This window comes from Meriones unguiculatus, chromosome 1, assembly GCF_030254825.1.
Source record: "Meriones unguiculatus strain TT.TT164.6M chromosome 1, Bangor_MerUng_6.1, whole genome shotgun sequence".
Classification (NCBI taxonomy): Eukaryota; Metazoa; Chordata; class Mammalia; order Rodentia; family Muridae; genus Meriones; species Meriones unguiculatus.
The window spans coordinates 139,109,986-139,128,688 of NC_083349.1; the positions used below are offsets into that span (position 1 = coordinate 139,109,986).

An 18,703-nucleotide genomic window follows, 5' to 3' on the forward strand; every position below is an offset into this window, starting at 1 on the left:
CAAGGAGTGTACAGCCCTTGCATAGTTAGCAATGCATGGGATGCTGGAGGGCCCACACTCACTCAGTGAAGCTTGGTGTACCCCTTTCTTCCTGCCTCACCGAGCGCTTGGACTCTTCTAGAAGACTAGAAGAGTCTGAGCACAGTGTCCGATGGACTTGAACCCTTGGATGCTTTAGACATCTCTTCCAAATCGCAAAGGTGAACCAGAGAGTTAAGTACAGCAAGGGGCCGTTATTTCTCTATGGAACACAGTTGGGTGTGCCTAAACATTTTGGTGCAAGTAAATCGCTTCTCCTAGGAGCCCATTGTGTCCTCCGTCATTATTATCTAACTGCAGTGGGATCCTGCACTAATAATGTCTGTGTTCCCTCCTGTACAGTAAGCTTTTTTTCTTTTACTGAAAATGTTATACATATACTTGGCCCTCTACTGCTAAGCATATGACCTACCCTTCAGACTACTTTGCTTCCCCAGTGAGACTCCCTTGGAGAAAACCAAATTTTCATGTGCAAGTGGTCATCAACTGGAGATTGTTTCTGGGCTCGGGGCGTGGCATGTGTCCACCTCTCCTCTCAGCTCTAGGACCCCATCTGGGGCAGACCCATGCAGGCCCTGTGCATGCTGCCTCAGTCTGTATGAGTTCATATGTGTGACTTTCCTGGAGTGTTTAGAAGGCCTTGTTTCCTTACTGGCCTTCATCTCCTCAGGCCCTTACACTCTTTTGGCCTCCTCTTCTGCAGAGCTCCCTGGGCCCTGGGGGGAGGGATTAGGTAGAGGCATCTGTTTAGGACTGAGTGTTCTAAGATCTCCCACTCTCTACATATTCTCCGGCTGGTCTCAGGGCAGTCTGGCTGTAACGTCTGTCACCCCATTGATGGGCACAGTTGATTCAGCAGTAAGCTACTTCAAAAGCCCGTGTATTGGCTCATCCCTTGAAGTTTGTGCTATAGGTCAGGGCTGTAAACCACGACCCACAGCCTTACAGCCAATAGGCTATCAAGAGCCTTTATGTGTTCAATGGTTGGTTATTAATACTGTGAGGCATGTGGACACTGCATGAAATCTGGGCTTGTGTCCATAGATTCTTATTAGAACATAAGCCATTCTCACTTATGACTGTACTGACTTCATGCAGTAACAGATGAATTTAATAACTGGGACAAAGGCTGTGTGGCCCCAAAACCGCAAATACTGTCTAGGCTTCTGAAGAAAAAAGCTTTGTTGATAGTGTGCGAGATGACTAAATTGAAAAGTTTCTTCTGAAAGTAACACACTGACCAAAGCAGAACCTAAAGGTCCTCACAATTTGTAAATGCATGTTGGCCAAGCCAGGAGCCCAGGGTGCCCAGCTTGAATGACAGGACCTTAGGGGTCAGTGCTAATTTCCTCCTCAGCACTGAGAGTCCATTTACACCTATGGACATGGCCATTGTGAAACTGCAGCTGTCTCCAGGGTGTGATGTAACACAGGAAAATCCTGTTTTTGCACCAGGTACTCATGAGTGTCATGAGGAGCTGTCATTCCCAACTCTCTGAACATTCTTTTTTTTTTACTTTATCTTCCTTTTTATTTTTTAATTATTTAATTTTTATTTATTACAATTTATTCACTTTGTTTACCAGCTGTAGCCCCTCCCTCAACCTCCTGATCCTGCCCTCCCTCCCTCCTCTCCTCTCCTGAACATTTTTAATAAGTTGCACGTTAATCAAATGTTGCTTTCTTGCATAAGGTGGCATAGTTGTTACTCTAGGTTGCCATAAGGACTTGGCATCACACCTGGCCCTTGGGTGGGGATGCATAAATGCAGGGAAGGCTGACTCTCGAGTTGCTGTCTCCACAGTGTTGGGAGAATGGCATCATCTTGTGCCGGAAGATTGCAGAGCAATATGAGAGCTACTACGACTACAGGAGCCTGAGCAAGATGAGGGTAAAGTACCGGGGTGCCTGTGAGGCCAGGGCACTACTTTTTTATGAACTTCTCTATGGGGATACAGGAAATCAGCGAGGTGACCCTCTTGATAGAGCTTGCAGAAACTTTTCCTAAGATAAGTGTTTAAATGATAACGATATTTATCCCCTTCCACTTTCAAAGCTGCCACTGGAGACATGAGCGCATACACCATGGCAGCTTGCACAGCCACGAGCCCCCTGTTCACCTGCTGGAACTGACCCTCTATTTTTGCCGTAGCATTTTGCCATAGTCAGCAGATCATTGCTATTTCTCCTAGTTTGAAAATTAAAGGGGGTGGGGGGAACCTTGTTTGTACTTCAGTTCATCTTGCTGACGCTGGCAGAGCCCACAGCTTTACATAAAAATATTGCCATTTAACTTCTCTTGGCATCCCATCCCTGCAACAGAAGCGAAGTTACAGTGCTTACCAGTGAGAGCCCTTGGGTGCCGTAGTCACTAAGATTTTTATAAACCCCAAACACCACACTTCATACCAACTGCTCTTTGGGGTGCTGTTACAGGGAGTGGGGAAGCCGTCAAGTACAGTATTAGTCTTTCAGGGAAACCCCAGGGATAATAATACCACAAAAAGGAAGCCATAAGCTTTGTTTGCTATCTAGTTTGAGCATCGTCAAAAGAAACACTTAAAGAGCCATTAGCTTAGACCGCACTTGGTGCCGCACACCTCCCTTGGCTCGGGTTGGTGGTTTACCCCGGTCCTTCCTATGCAAGGCTATGCCTTCCACATGTCCTGAATAACTGTGTGCAAGAAAGAAGCAGGCCGTAGGTGAGTGAGTACAGAATTGTCCAGAACGGCTTGGCTTCTAATTATTCCCGTTGACTGCTACTTGTTCTACATCTTGAGGAAATAAACATTTCGTTGATGGGCTTATAATTGTCTGCTGTAGTCATGCTTGTTTACGTTACTTTATTTGGGTTCTATGTCCATCACCCCAGTCCATTCCAACACCCCAACACCAGGTAGGAGAGACAGAAGGTCAGAGGGGAGAGGGGGCATTGAGTTCTTTTTAGACTACTTCCTGCTGACTAGGGGTGTTGAGTTCCTTGTCTCCTCATCGTATCTCCAACTTCTTCTTGTCTCTTTTCTCTTGACCACTTGACAAACCAGCAGGATCAGGGAGCAGCAGGAGGAACAGCCAAGCCAAGTCTGCTCTGGTAGTAACATGTAGTAAAACCCTTGATCCTTTAAAGGGTCAGTAAACTCCACCCTGAGTCCTGGCGAGTTTCAAAGTGTCAGGGAAACGAGGTAGCCTACAAAGTCTGAAGTTTTTACTCAGTGTGTGTTTACAAAGTTGGCTTGTGGTTAGTGCTCGCCTGAAAGCACTAAAAGGGAATCAGAAGTTCTGTTCTGCATAAACTAAAGTATTTCACCAGTACATAGGGACATGTTCTTGGACTGATCTGGCTGAAATGTGGGAAGGACTTCACAGAACTTCCCCTATATTTTCCTAGATGATGGAAGCCTCTTTGTATGACAAAATCATGGACCAGCAGCGTCTGGAACCTGAATTCTTCAGAGTTGGATTTTATGGGAAAAAATTTCCATTTTTCTTAAGAGTAAGTAACACACTACTTAATTGGCTTTAATCCCTTCTTCTCATATCCTCCAATCAAGAAAACTAAGGCATTAGTGACATTTTAGGACGTTTTTACCTTTTTAATTTGTGAAGCTGTTAATCTAGAATGTTTAGTCTTTAATGTGCCTTATGAACTGTGGCATTCACTGTTGTGCTCATGTGCAGTTTCTATGGTTAACATTAGCGAATACAGAGGAGGGCAATAAGAAAGCTTGGAGTTACACACTTTGGGAATTAATGGAGTCACAGTCTCGTCAAACAGAAATCTTACCCCAGGGCCATGCAAAAAGTACTGTTTGGCCTTTTTGATGACCTTATAAAAAGGTAAATATCACCCCGCAGAGACATCTAACTTACTGCTAGTATAAACTGTTCCCGTAAAGGGGAATTTCCGGACATTGTGAGGTAGCTATAAAATACTTAATTCGTCCCTCTTCTTTATGTTTGGCACATAATATTTACATATGTGAGTGAGCATTGGACACATGATCACATACAGTTCCATCTGTAATATCCTCCTTGTGTTAAAACACTCCTTAACAGAGTTCATTTACTCAGTTAGGGAACTGTGGAAAAGTGTCTATAAATTACGTGTCTTAAGTGTCTATTTGAGTCTATAAATTATGTGTCATACACTGATAAACATCAGTACTGGTGTGTTTACCTCTGTACTGAACCAGCCATGTGATACACCTTCTTAAATTTTTATGGAAGAGGCCCATGGTGGTAAATGTTCTGAAGGCGCGCTGGGCAGTCATGTAGCCCCGACTAAAATGTGAGTGTAGCTGCAGGCGTATACCAAGGCAGCCTTGAATCCTCTCTACTCCGTGTAATTACTGTAGTTAAAGTGTACCCAGGGCCAGAAGGATGGCTCAGCTCAGCTCCACTGGCTGCTTCTCCAGAAGGACTCCGTTTGGCTCCCGGCAGCCATGTCAAGTGGCTCACAGCTGACTTAACACTCGCTGCAGTGGATCCAGCACCCTCTTCTGGCCTCCCTGGCACCGATTCAACACCCACAGATATACATACATACACTAATGTGTTCTGAACATTAATCTTTAAAGACAAGGTTTTCAAAAGGTAGAAGTAGTTTAGAAGCACAGGTTATAAAGGAAGTTTAGCCAGCACCTGAACCACACATTGACCAAATTGAGCAAATTTAGTTTAATAGACAATTAGAAGAAATTGATGTGTCTATCATTAGTCTTTGGAAAAGTAGCTTTTTCTATGTATTTGTCATTTTCTTCAAAAGGAAAGGAAAAGGCTGCCTTCTCGTCTCTGAGGAACATGGCAGCCTTCAAATCCAAGGTGTAGCCCTCCCTTTTTTAAAATTCCAAATTAAACAAATATCAAGATTAAAAATGTCTGTTTGTTGTTTGATGGATTCAGGACACATTTAAAAATTCTAATATGTTGACGCAGTGACATAATCTAAGTAGTTATTTTCCCCATAGATGGAAAGTATTAACCCTTATAACTGGGCAAATCTGCTTCTCGGTCATTAAGAACAAACTCTGAAAACACTTATATAAAGGTCTGTGTGCGAATGTCCATGGCAGCACTGTTCACATTATCCAAAAAGTGGGAAAACAGCCAAGGACCATCTGGTGATGGGTGGACAGGCCAAAGGTAATATATCTACACAGCGCATTACTACACAGCAACAGAAACACAACCAGTGCACACACCTGCTGCACGCTAAAGAACCCACTGAGGCCAGATGCGCAAGGGGTAGCTTTATCTGGTAAATGCTTCGCCTTGCCCACGGGAGGCCCTTAGTTCGATTCCCCCCACTGCTTAAAATAGATGTGATTTTAATCTCAGGCTCCAGAGGTGGACACAGGTGAAGCCAGGGAGTTGGTCAGAGAGTGGCGGGTGGGGAATGGTTCTCGCCACCGTGGCTCTCAGCTGCAGCTTGGCTCAACAGCTGTGATTTCGTGGTCGCTTAGCTAGCAAAGGGTGCTCCTCACAGCTAACCAGCTTTGGGGACATATTTTAAAAACATTCACATCTTTGCAGCTCTGTGGCCCGGCTCACATGGCTCTTGGCATTATAAAACTATGTTGTTTTAGTTACATGCTGGGATGAGAAGCGCCATGCGGCATGTGTGGAGGTCAGAGGGCAACTTGCAGGAGTCAGTTCTCTGTTGCCATCATCTGGAGCCCAGATACTGGGTTCAGGTCCTCAGGCGTGGCAAGCGCTTACCCCCTGAGCCAATTTTCTGGCCCTAATCTTCATCATTTTTCTTTGAATGAGGGAGTCCTGACCTCTAGAACAAATAGACTATAGCATAGCATAGCATAACAAAACATAACATAACATAACATAACATAACATAACATAACATAACATAACATAACATAGCTAAAGAAAACAAGCAAACATTTAGTAAGGCCCACCAAGAAGATTTCTAGCCCCAGCAAGCTGAGCTATGCTGGTTACGGCATGGATGTTTCTGGACCTTTGGTCCTTCCATCCTTCTAAAGGCTGGAATGGCTGCCCTCCTGCCCTCTCAGGCCAGGTATAAAGCTGATCTAGGAAACTTTCAGATAAAAATGCAGTAAAATGGGTCTTTCGTTATTGCATTATTTTGTTCTCTTAGAAACTGGAGATTCATGGGTATGAGTTTCATGTCAGTTTTATAAAAACATCTCCAACATGGGTCTGTTGACATTTGAAGACATTTTGCTTGGTTCTCATCTTGATGCTCAGCATCAGGCCTTCTCCACACCCCATGCAAATGAGCCTGGGATTCAGAGCATGAGGTTGGGTCTGGTGAAATCAGTAACAAGTGAACCTTTGCCCTTGGCCCAGCGTGTTTAACTCATGGCATATTTTTGAGACAGCCCCCATTTATTTTCTCGGAGTTGCAGTGACGTGATGTGGAGCAGATGGTCAGTCATCGCTACACTCATGTTTTTTTTTTTTTCTTCCTGTTGTGCTATCCTCCTAATTCCTTTTTTGGTTGCACCCCCAGAATAAGGAGTTTGTATGTCGAGGGCATGACTACGAAAGACTGGAGGCCTTCCAACAGCGAATGCTGAATGAGTTCCCCCATGCCATCGCCATGCAGCATGCCAACCAGCCAGACGAGACCATCTTCCAGGCCGAGGCTCAATGTATCCATCCTGATGGGCTCACCGGGCAGGGGCCTGACATTAGCTCCAGGGCATCGTCCTGCACAGTGCTGCAGCCAGGGCTCCCTTTGCAGATGCCACACCCTTATACTTCTAGACCACGCCATCTTGGATTTAGCTTAGTGCTAGTTATCATCATGGTGTCATGGAGGTTGGAAAGAAATGTCTTAAACATCTGCCAGGGAACTTTCTCCCTTTTAGTTGACCCTCCTGCAGACCCAGCCCTGCTCCTGAAGCTCCTTTCTACTAGATTTCGTGTAGAACAGTTTTCTTCTGACTTCCTGTGGAAACTGCTTCAGATCAAGAAGTGGTGGCATTGTATTCTCTACTGCACATCCTCTATCCCTCTTCCCCTCATGATTTAATTCTGGATTGAGGAAAGGAGAAAAAAAGGCGATCCTGCTTCCTTGGGAGGCTCAGCTGTGATGTTCTGGGCTCTGACTTAATAACAGCAGATAACTCACAGCCTCCCCCACCCCCATCCACACACAAACAACCCAAATGGAAGTATGTAGGCTTCAGACACAAAGGTAAATCACCCATCAGTTCTTCTGAAATCCATCGAACACCAGTGATTTTAAAGAGGGCAGGGAAACTTCCAGTGGCTGCTATGAATATACTTTCAAAACAGAAATCTAGAGGCAAGAGAAGAGAGAAATTGTTTAAGAAAAAAAATATTTGCTCTTTTCCTCTGGGAAGAAAGTAACTATATAAGCAAAACAGTATTTAAAGTGGGAACTACAACTAACCACTCTCTTACCTATACTGGTTTTGGAGAATGGATGTCACAGTTCAGAAGGCTAAGGTCATGGCAACACTTGGCAAGTACAAATCCTCGTCAGTGTTCTGTTCATAGTCTTATGACGATTCCCATATCATTATGAATAAATTTTAGGAGCCATGACCAGACCAAAAATGAAAGTGTCCCGTGTATAATAGCTGGGTTATTGTGATTCTGAATAACCAACCCCAGCTGTTGTTCCCAGCCTCACTAGTGATCTGTACACTCACAGGTCATGGAGGTGCCAAAGCATACGTGCTGTCAGAGTCACACACTCAGGACTAGAACAAGGCCTGAAGTTGGATGAAGGCTTATGATAGTCATAGCTTTCGGGTTTTTTAAAGTGACTTCGGCTGAAATGGAAACATTAGATTGCTACCCAGACTGCCTTGCTGTTTGCCGTCCTTGACTCTTCAATCCTAGACTTGCAGATATATGCTGTGACCCCCATCCCAGAGAGCCAGGAGGTCCTGCAGAGGGAGGGGGTTCCGGACAACATCAAAAGCTTCTATAAAGTGAATCACATCTGGAAGTTCCGCTATGACAGACCATTCCACAAAGGCACGAAAGACAAGGACAATGAATTCAAGGTAGGCTGCGGCTTCTGTATCGTGCTGCCTCCTCCTGTGCTTTCCCAGGCTGAGCTCTCTGACTCGTGGAAAGAAAATAGGAAACTGAGAACAAGGTCATGTGACTGTCACTCCCCAACTCGGCAGTGTATCCAAGTGATGGGAAACACTTTCCAAGCAAGAAGACTCGTGGGCCTCAGACCAGCAAATCTGAGTAGAGTAGGTCCTGAAATCAGTTTCTCTGTGGCAGCTCCAGTCTTAACAGTGGTGTTTGGACTCAGGTGTGGTGTCCATTGAAGGTGAACCATTGTGGGCATAGTTTATGTGTTCTGGCGTCAAGGAAGTACAGATAAGGAGACATGAAGGAGCAGGCGCAGAGAACTGAGAAGGGGCCAGGGGCTCAGTCGGCAGCGTGGAGACGCTCTGTTCTGTCTTTCTGAGATTAGGCTTCTGAGGTGAGGACCAGAGAGTACATGCTGACCTGGGCCTCTGCTTGTGCCGAGCTGGCTGTTGTCACAGTGCCAGTGTGCCTTGATAGCTCAGCACACTCCTAGTCATTCAGGGCAAGGTTCTCACAGCCCCACAGACACTTCCGACCACCCCTGTCCATGGAAGCAGTGATTCGGAAAGACTAGACCCCAGGGACCCAGCATTCAGCCCCAAACAAAACTGAAATGAGTGAATTCCTGTGGCTCTGTCTGCTTAGCGCCTCTCACAACAAATACTTCCTCCTCTGGCCGGAGGCATCTCCTCACACAGCCAGTCTTGCCTAAGTGCTGACACCCATCCTTGCCCGGCGGTTTCAGAGCTGCCAGCAGTTAACTAAAGGGCTGCTCCCAGCCAAGAAGCAGAGGTGGTGGCTTCGCAGAGTTCTGAGGGGGCAGAATAAAAAGGGGGAGGGGAGATTTGGTGTGCGTTTACTGTGGATCTCTTCAGAGATCTAATCACAAACTTCTCAAATGATGAAAGAGCGAAAGTTAGACTGGAAGCAGCCAGCCACACCAGCAGCCTGCCCCACTAGCTTCTTTTCAGGGTCTTCCTTTTCCCCACGGACTGAACAGTAAAGAGGCCATTGGAAAACACCACGGAGATATCACAGAAAAGGTTCACAATCATTTTACAGTCCTTTCTGCATATCTCTAATTCTCTTTCCCTCCTCCCAAGCCGACAAGAGCTCTAGTTAGGTTGTGATACGGTTCTTTCTCCTTGTGGTGACTCCCAGGCCTCAGTCATGGGTACACTGGAATTAGACAGCTGGCTGCCTCAGAGTCCTCAGGTGCCCAGGACCTTCAGCCTCAGCGCTGGGGCCGTTCTTCCAACTCCCTTTCTTCTCCTTTTCTGCTGTACTGTATTTCTTCCCGGCCAGCAATATAGTAATCAGTGACATAGCTCCTTTATTGGATGAGGATGGCTAAATCAGGCTTCCTTTCCCCCATGCTCATAGCCTTCAGAATCTGACTTTATTTATTTATCATTATTAGTATTATTACTAATTACAATGTATTCACTTTGTATCCCAGATGTAGCCTCCTCCCTCATCTCCTCCTGGTCCCACCCTTCCTCTCTCTTCCTCTCCTATGTCCCTCTCCTAGTCCCCTTATGTCTGACCCAAGCCAATCAGGACTCATCAGGACTGCCTGGCTCCTCTTTCTCTGTGGCCTAGTGAGGCTACCTCGCCAGGGGGAGGTGATCAAAGAGCAGGCCTAACTTTAAACTGTACCCCATCATCTCAAGCCTGTCCTTTCCACAGCCCGCCTACCTACCCTCCCTCCTGGCTCCAGCAATACCCACCTTCTCTCTCTATTGGGTGCCATCCCCTCTCGAGAGCACGCAGCTAAAAGTCTGTGTGGGAAGCCTTCTGCCTGCACAGCTGCCCCCACTTCCTTCCAGGTGAACTCTTCACTCTGAAATCCTTCTCACTTGTCTGCCACTCAGAAAGCTGCCAGCCCGGTCCCTGCACCCTGACAGCATGAATAGCTGCATCCTATGCGAGCATCTCTCCCATCCCTCTGCACTCTTGTCTGCTTGGCTCCCTGTTGCCAGCAGAATCCCTCAAGCTCTTACCGCATGCACTGTTCCCTAGTCATCTCAGTAGCTCTTCCCTGGTGGAAATATATACTTTTTAACCCCTCTGTAGTTTGAAGAAATGGTGCCATCCCAGGAAGTTTGTCAAGTTCCTGTTGTTGGTGGTAACACACTAACAATGATAAAGTATAAATTCCGAAACTGGTTAATAAAAGAAAGCCTTGACATGTACCATTGCTCACACCAAAGTCAGCTGTGTTTCGTGAGTCCTGAAGGAGCAGGTTCCTGGTCAGAATGAGTCCAGCTCGAAGCACACAGGTGTGAGTCATGCCACTTCAGCTCATCCCCAGAAGTGAGGCTCTGTGCATATGATGATAGAGAGGAGATGAGGCTACACGGGTGGGTATCAGTGCCAGCCCTCCAGGTAATCAGAATGTGGCTCTTGAGGATCAGGAGTCCTTCTAAAACCTAAAGTCTACACCTTAAAATAGAAGGTCCGAGCCATGTAATCCTACGGTCCTTTCTGCCTTTTTGTTACTGTTACTCTAACCTTGGCTTAATAGCTCATACTCTCACCTCTTCTAGATGAAGATGGCTAAACCCTGATGAGGAAAGAAGTTAATGTCAAAGTTTGGAGAAAGGGCAGAGGAGACTGCATAAAGCTTGCCTGTGATCTGACCCTTGCTCTCTGGAGCAGGTGCTCATTTGCTCCACGTAGAAAGTCACTGTAGGCATTTCTAACGTGGCCTCCCTGGCATCTCGCTGTGACCATTTCACAGGTGAACACTGAGAAGAGACCACAGGAAGAAGCAGCACCTGCTGAGCCTTGTCACGGCCCGGGGTCTGGAGAGAGGGGCATATGCATAGAGACTGACTTTGTGCTGTGTTTTGCAGAGCCTCTGGGTGGAAAGGACATCGCTCTACTTGGTGCAGAGTTTACCCGGCATCTCCCGCTGGTTCGAAGTGGAAAAACGTGAAGTGGTAAGGGCTGGAGCTCCTTCCCAACACCATCCGCGCCCCCCTGGCCGCTCCCCGCCCGCTGAGCCCACTACTCATTGCTTGTGCCCACTACTCATTGCTTGTGCCCTCTCCTTTCCTGGGCTCCCTCACGGTACTGTTCTCTCCTACCCAAGGCACTGAAGGTGAATGCTGATGTCCTGCAGCCAGAAAAGGTCTTTAAAGCAGTTGTGGTTGCAGCATGTAAAAACAAAAGCCTGTTGGGATTCAGGGGTGACAACCAGCATTCCAATGCTCTTCATTGCGCTAGAGCTGTGATCTTCATTGCTTACTGTGTGGTGGTCCAAAGCCAACAGGGCAGCCTATTTTCTCATGTAGCCACATGTCAGAGTGATGACGCATGGGTATTCCAAAACCAGCTCTGTTGCACAATCCGAACCTTGGTTTTCTTGTTGGCAACATGAAGCTAGTATGAAGCCCCTTCATCTAAAGCTTGTGTAAAGTGTGTCCCGTGTAGAGCCTGTGCTGTGTGATCTGCAGTGGGAGTGACAGTGAGGGGAGCAGAGCCCAGATGGAGCCTTGGGTGACAACAGTGGATGCCATTATAGAATCTGATAGCCACAGCTCTCAAGAATCCGCTGTTCGCCAGCCATCTCGCCAGCTTCCCTACACGAAGGAGAGGAATGGGAGAGAGTAGCTGCAGGCAGCAGGGCTGGTCCTACACCTGTCTCTACTGCACTTCAGACCGACAGCCATAGTATCCCAGCCTCCCAGTATCTTTTCTTTCTCCTTTGGCGCATCCATTATGGCCCTGAGCCCAGCCCCTGGACTGAGCCAATATTCTGTTTGAAATAAATTACATCGATTGTAAACCTATCATGCCAGCAATACCTCAGTGAAGTAGCAGCTAACTTTGTCAATGAACAAGGAAGAATAGCTCCCACCAAAGTGTCTTTACAGAATGGCACCTCCTACGAACATCTCCCAGCACAGAAGACCAGCTTATCATGTTCCAAGCTAAAGGCCGAGTGAGTTTTCCATCTTACAGTGCCACAATGTTAATACAGCTCCCTAAGCAAATGAAACCCAACTCATGAAATTATGTCAGTTGTATTTTTGTGGAATCTGAGTCAGGGGTCCCCAGAGCTGGTTGGTGAGATGGCATACTTCATCACCTTTCATAGAAGCGGCAAGGCTGCCAAACACTGTTCTCAGAAAGTCTTACCATTATGCTTCCTACGGAGTGGTGAAAATCAGCCCACAGCCGTGTTCTTACTCATCCTTCCCTCACGAGTGACTCACAGGGCCCCTTCAGATCTGTGTGGCCCAGAACGTTGAATCCTGTGGAGACTCACCAACAGTCCTAGCCCAGGAAACAACACACACACCCCATTCATGGAAAGTGACATGCTGATAATGACAAAGGGAGAAATACCGAACATGGCCTTTCAAACCTCAGGGGCCTACTCTTCTAGAATCTGTAATCTTCTGTTCCAACAGAGCAAGTCAAGCTGGGCTAGTCCATTCCCTGTGTACAGCCTACTCTCAGCCGCCTCCATGTGGCTCTCTTGTTTCTCTACCCGGAATGGTCCATGCTCCACTGGAGTTGTTGGCCTACTGGCTGGGTTCTTGCTATAGGAGGGCTTCAAGAATGTAGTAGGTGCTCAATAAATATAGAATAAGGAATTGAAAATTTTACCTGCAATGCCAGAATCTGAAAGACAAAAAAAAAAAAAAAATTTACAAGTTTGGCTTCAAAATTCATTTGATCATAGAAGAAGACCATTGATGCCTTTTCCCCAGTGGCCTGTGTAACACTTGCCAGCACTAGGAACACTGGCCAACAGGAAAGAAGCAGGCAGCTTTTTCTAACTTGATTTGTCTACTCCTTACAAGGTGTGTGCTGTCTTTAGCAGAGCGGTCTTATCAACGAATTCTGATGGACAACCAAGAAGGATAGTGAGGGCCTGAGTTGTTTTGGAGGCCTCCAGGGCTTCTTTGACCAACAACTCAGAGGGAGACACGCCATACCTGACAGTAGGATTTTGTTTGGTAGTTCTCGGTTTGCAGCAGCCGCACTATCCAGACACAGAACAGCTCTCCTGACTCTTCTTAGCCTCTGTCCTAAACTGCCTTAAAAAGAGTTCCTATGGCTTTTCCGCATAGTCTGTGTTGGTTCACCTTTCTCCTTGCCCTCTGGTCTCTGTTACCTACCCCTCCCTGCCGAAACTCTGCATCCTCACAGTATCGGTCTCAGTCACTGTGTCACCGTGTGTTGCTACGGCTGCCCCTTAAGGAATCTCCCCCCCCAGTGGCCCTACGGGTACTCCAGATCAACCACACAAATCTGAAGGTCTGACACCAGGCTCAACCGATGAGCGAGAACACGGCAGGCTTTATCTTTCTGAGCCCCCGCGTAATTTTTTTCCCATTCCTTTGCCCGCAGACCGTACTTTTCTTTGCAGATGAGTAAAATAAACCGTGTGTGTGTGTGTGTGTGTACCGCACGCTCTGTCTCCTCACCAGCTGATGGCCATCAGGGCTGATTCCATTCCTCAGTTACCGTGAACAGGCAGCAGTGAGTAGCTTGAGCACGTGCTTCTGCAGTGAGCTGCAGTGTCCGTAGGGGGTTGGTCGGTCGTTGGCCTCTGGGTTTTCTGAGGAAAGCCTCACACCGATTTCCACAGTGGCTGCACCCGCTCGCTGTCACCAGCAGTGAAGAAGGGCTCCTCTCCCAGCACCTCACCAGGGGTGGAGGGGTGGTTGTTGCTGTTTGGTTTCTTAGTGAGAGCTGTTCTGACTCTGGAATTTCAATGTGGATTTGATGCCTGCACACACACACACACACACACACACACACACACACATACACACAGGCACATGCACACGCATGCACGCGCACAATACCCATATGTAAATGCTCCTCCCAGCAGTAACCAGAGAAGGCTGACTGCCATAAAAAGTGATGCAGACACATGCTGCGCTAGGTGCTGGCTCCCAGTTACAGCTGGGCCCTCAGTATAAACAGGACATTTAAACTATCCCCTCCCCCTCAGGGCTCAGGAAATGTCGAAGAAGAAAAAGACAGGAAGAAGGGAATGCTGGCCGCTGGACCTGGCCATGCCAGCGTACTTGTGCACTTTGGCTTCCTGTAAGGGTCTATCAACAGTCAGTCCCAGGTCACGAGTGGGTTTATGGATCTCCACCCTGCCCTGCTGACCTAGAAACTGATTCCAGGGAAGGAGTGGTCATTCCTCATTTGAGTTCCCACCGAGGAGCCCAGTAGGCCCAGTGGACTCCAAACCCATGGCCACAAGAATGATTCTGGTTAATCACAGTGGCTCTTAAAAGAACAATATAAAACCAAAAACTGTGCAGAGGGTACTCATAGGCAGGATGGAACAATAGGGGTGTAGGGAGATTAGGGAGGGTCCTGTTTGTAGTCATCAACGTATGCTTTACATGTGTATAAAACTGTCAAAGAACTGTCAAAGATAGCCATGTGTATCTCCCCACCCAGAAGCCCAGGCCTCGCTAGAGCCCTGTCAACAGCGCCATCTAGTGCTCATTGCTGCCCTTGCCTCCAGGACTGGCTGTGTAAGAGGCCTCCTGCATCTCCCCTGGCTTGATAGTCCCGGGACATGAGAGCCAGGGACCCTTTGAAACGTAGTTATATCACACAAAGATGGAGAAAATGCTCGCAAACCAAATTTCTCATCTTCAGCAGCTAGAAAACATACCTGTTTTGCTTTACCTGCACTTCTGGCCACTTCTCACACCAGATAATTTTGTAACAAATGTGACACCATTCAGTGTCATTCATAACTGTCTCGTCATATAAATTTTAAAGCAGCCATTTAATTATTATGTATAAAAGAATGACAGTGATGTGGTGACTGTAGGATGTTCAGTGTTCCCTTATGCCTCAGCAAGAGCCTGTTTGATCTCTCGGTCGCTCCTTGTTTGACTAAATTTCAGCTGTCTGCTCAACATGTTCCAGTCTAGATGTTCCCCTTGCATTGCTTTGTTGTTGTTTTGTTTTAATAATTTGGTTGTAGACCCACAGTGGTTCTCCTTGAAGTGTTTTCTTATGTCTTGGTCCATGTGGAGTCATTTAACATGTTTCTCTGTGGCCTACATTTCTTGTAAGTTGGTAGCTAAGCCTCAAGGCTTAGTAAGGTTTTGTTTGTGCAAGACCACTTTCTGCCTCTTTCTCACTCTCTTCTTCTTCCATCGCCTCCTCTTTCCTGTGATGCTATCGAGAAGAATTGACAATCGGTTATCAGCCATCGCTGCCCAGATCACTTGATCTTTCAGGGGTTGGGGTATTGATATTTGGGAACCAGCAAGATAGCTCAGCGGGTAAAGATGCTTGCCACTAAGCCTGGAAACCCGAGTTCAATTCCCAGGGCCAACATAGTGGGAGGAAAGAACCAGCTCCCTCAAGTTCTCTGACTTCCATGTGCACAACACGGCATGTGTATAAACTCATCATCACAGATGATGAGTGTGTTTAGATATTTTCATCACCTGTCTTTGTTTATTCATTGCGATATTTCTATGAAATAATATCCATCATCAAACATTTTGTTACTATGAGATATAGGAAATGAAATAAAATGTTCTGTTCAAAAGGAGGTAAGTCCTTAGCACCCTGTGGGAGGAACAAGCAGGCTGCTGGATTTTGTCTGATTGGGTTTTACTAGTATTACAAGTAATGATACGAGGTCATAGAGTGAAGTGTATTTGTTCTGTGTTACTCCATGGCGGCTCTCATCATTAAATGATTCCTCTTGATTTTATTACTTACTTTCAGGTGCTTTATGATTGCATTGGGCTGCTGTTCAGTCGCTCCGTGTATCTTTTTTCCTTGTCAACAGAGGTGTTACTGCTGAGCCAGTCAGACATAGCTCCTTGTTCCTTGCTAGTGTCAGGTGTTATTAATAATTTTATGTGGTCCAGATGCTCAGGCACAGAGAAGTTCTGAGACAGAGGCTTTGTCCACCATACCTTTCTGTCTCACAGCGCTGGAAACAGTTTAGAATAACATGAACGCTATAAACGGGGTTCACAGGGACCCCCACTTTAAATTGTAATCGGGACACACTGCATGTCATGCCACGGAGGGTTAGCTGGAAACCTCTGAGACACTCTCCTGGAGTCTGGGCTTGTCTCCTAAGAAGTCCTGCTGCTAGCTTCCCACAGATTATATCTCTTCCTCATAGCAGCTCTGCTTAGCCCATTTATGTGAAGGAAGGAAAGTTTCTTCAACCAGGAGAGATGACCTGGCCACCTGTTTCCGGATCAGCTTTCCACAAAGGCCCATCCTCAGGAAGGGGGGTGGCTGGACCATGGCCCAGCTGCTTGGCTTCGTCCTCCTGGACCCCTTCCTTGCTCTCTGGTCTGACAAGGAAACGTGGCAGCTTGAGGATCACTTACCTGTGTTTGCTGAGGGCTGGTGAAGATTTGCTCTCACAGGTTAATTTACTCATTTTGGTTCTTTTGTGACTAGTCCATTCCTTCCCCATCTTCAGTTCTTTCCAACATGGTGAATTATTTATACTTTGTCTAAAGTTACATATTGGAAATATTCTCTGGAGTTCTTGTATTTCATATGTGTTTATTATATCTTCTTATGTGATGTTCACAGAATTATTGTGTCAAGATTATTAGAGTCTGTAAAAGTGAAGACGGATTCTTTTTTATTTTGTTGTTGTAAAATCAACTTGTAAATTCCTTGTAACCACTTTTAAGTGCGTCTAACAGGGTTCATTGTGCGCAGCTGTGGAGTAAGTGCTCCCTAGTTCTTCCTCCTGTGACTGAGAGCATTCGTCCTTTCATCCTCAGCTCTTCCCCATCCGAAGCCCCAGCAGTGATTCCCAACCTGTGGGTCACAACCCCCTTGGGGATCCGCTAAGACCATTTGACAACACAGATACTTACTTTATGATTCATAACAGTAGCAAAATTGCGGCTATGAAGTAGCAAGGAAAAGAATCTTCCAGCTGTGTGTCACCATATCCTGAGGAACTGCGCTAAAGGGCTGCAGTGTGAGGAAGCCTGAGAGCTGTGGCCCCCGCTCTGTCCTGCGTTCTGAAGATGGCTTGCTTTCTAACTTGCAGTGACGTAGGCTCAGGCTTTGCTTTAGGCTTTGGCTTTGGTCCGTATAAACAAAGGTGTAGTAGCACACCCTGTCTACAGGGTCCATCAATGCTGGTAGCGCTTATGCCCCTCCCGTTACAATGACACTTGCTGTGTCTACTCCAGAGGAATCTGGCGTCTGTGGCGTGCATTTCCCTGCTTGGTTTTCACCTACCAACCCAGTCCACTTAGCTTTGCTTGACTGTATGTACTCTGTTAAGACTTGTTTCATTCCCTCGCTGCTGTTTGTGATGCTTTCCCATTTACTAAGACTGACAAGAATGTGTTCCGTTACTATACATTCTTCCACTGTGTAAACAGACCACAGTATATCACGCCTTTTCTTATAAACACACTGATTTAGGGGAACAGTTACAACATGGCTCATGGTTCCAGCTGCACACAGGCGTACATGTCCAGCTCCATTTTTTTTTCGGGTGTGTGCCTAGAAATAGCCTTTCTGGACCATGGGATAGATAGAGCTGTAAATAATGTTATATGTAATTTACATAAGTAGGTAGATGATAGTTCCTGCAACTACTGTCAGAAGATAATAAGGCGGTTTGAGCTTCCAGCAGCAGCAAAGGGCATGTGGGGCTCAGACTTGCACTCTCCTTTGCTATTGCCACACTTACTTAGCATGTGAGGGGGCATTTTATAGCATGTCGCTGTGGTGTTATTCTTCATGCCTCCTCACAGATGAGGCTCGGTACCTTTCCACATATTCACCGGCCATTTAAATTTACTCCTCTCTGAAACTGCTGTTTCAGGATTTTGACCAGTTTTTCTGGGTTCTTTTCTTTTCTTTTTTCTTTCTGGTTTTGAAGTCTTGCCCCTTCTGTGAAGGGGTTCTTCGACGATCTTGCACATTGAAATTGTTTTGTCATGTGTTCCAGCTTCCCTTCCCTTTAGATTATCTTTGTTAAATACGTGTTCTTAAATCTCATACAGCTGGGCTAGTCTGAGATTCTTCAGTGTCGCTTTAAGATGGTCTAAGTGGCCTTCCGTTCTAATTTGCTTCTTTAACTGGAAGAACAAGCACTTAACTTCCTGTAAGCCCGAACTGCTTCACTGCTTACAGGTTGGCCGTCCTCCTCTTCAGAGAGAATGTCAGTGACATTAACAGCACAATGCCATATATTGGGAAAACGCTTCCATCATAGTCACAATTAGGTCCCCTGTACCAATCTAGTAAGTCGTTACAGTTCTGTTTGGCTGCGCACCGAGAAATAGATCCTGGAATGTGCATGATTATCTTGTTTCCTGGACCTCCCACTGCGTGCCCTCCTGCTCCTCCATCTGGTGTTGTTCTCTGCATGGGCACATGTCCCCTCTCTCCAAAGGGGCTTAAAGCTCTTTGACACCCGAAGATCCTCTAATGGATCTCTGTATTTTTCCATGCTGCTTTGTATCAAACAAATACCTAGAGGGGTACAGCACTCATTATTTGGGGTCCGTCCAAAAGAACACAGAAATGGGGGATGCTTATTGCCGTGCTGTTATGGAATGGACAGTTCCTGGTTACCCAGACCACACTTCCA

The 18,703-nt window shown here is 46.5% G+C and overlaps 1 protein-coding gene across 4 annotated transcripts in view; it reads left to right on the forward strand.

Moving 5' to 3' along the window:
• The window catches only part of Dock4 (dedicator of cytokinesis 4), a 385,661-nt gene that overhangs the window by 349,139 nt on the left and 17,819 nt on the right, over nt 1–18,703 (forward strand). For all 4 annotated transcript variants that reach the window (XM_060367419.1, XM_060367426.1, XM_060367422.1 and 1 more), the window contains 5 exons: nt 1,844–1,930; nt 3,428–3,532; nt 6,530–6,671; nt 7,894–8,060; nt 10,959–11,045. In XM_060367419.1, coding sequence (XP_060223402.1) covers nt 1,844–1,930; nt 3,428–3,532; nt 6,530–6,671; nt 7,894–8,060; nt 10,959–11,045 — 588 coding nt within the window. The remainder of the gene's footprint in view (nt 1–1,843; nt 1,931–3,427; nt 3,533–6,529; nt 6,672–7,893; nt 8,061–10,958; nt 11,046–18,703) is intronic.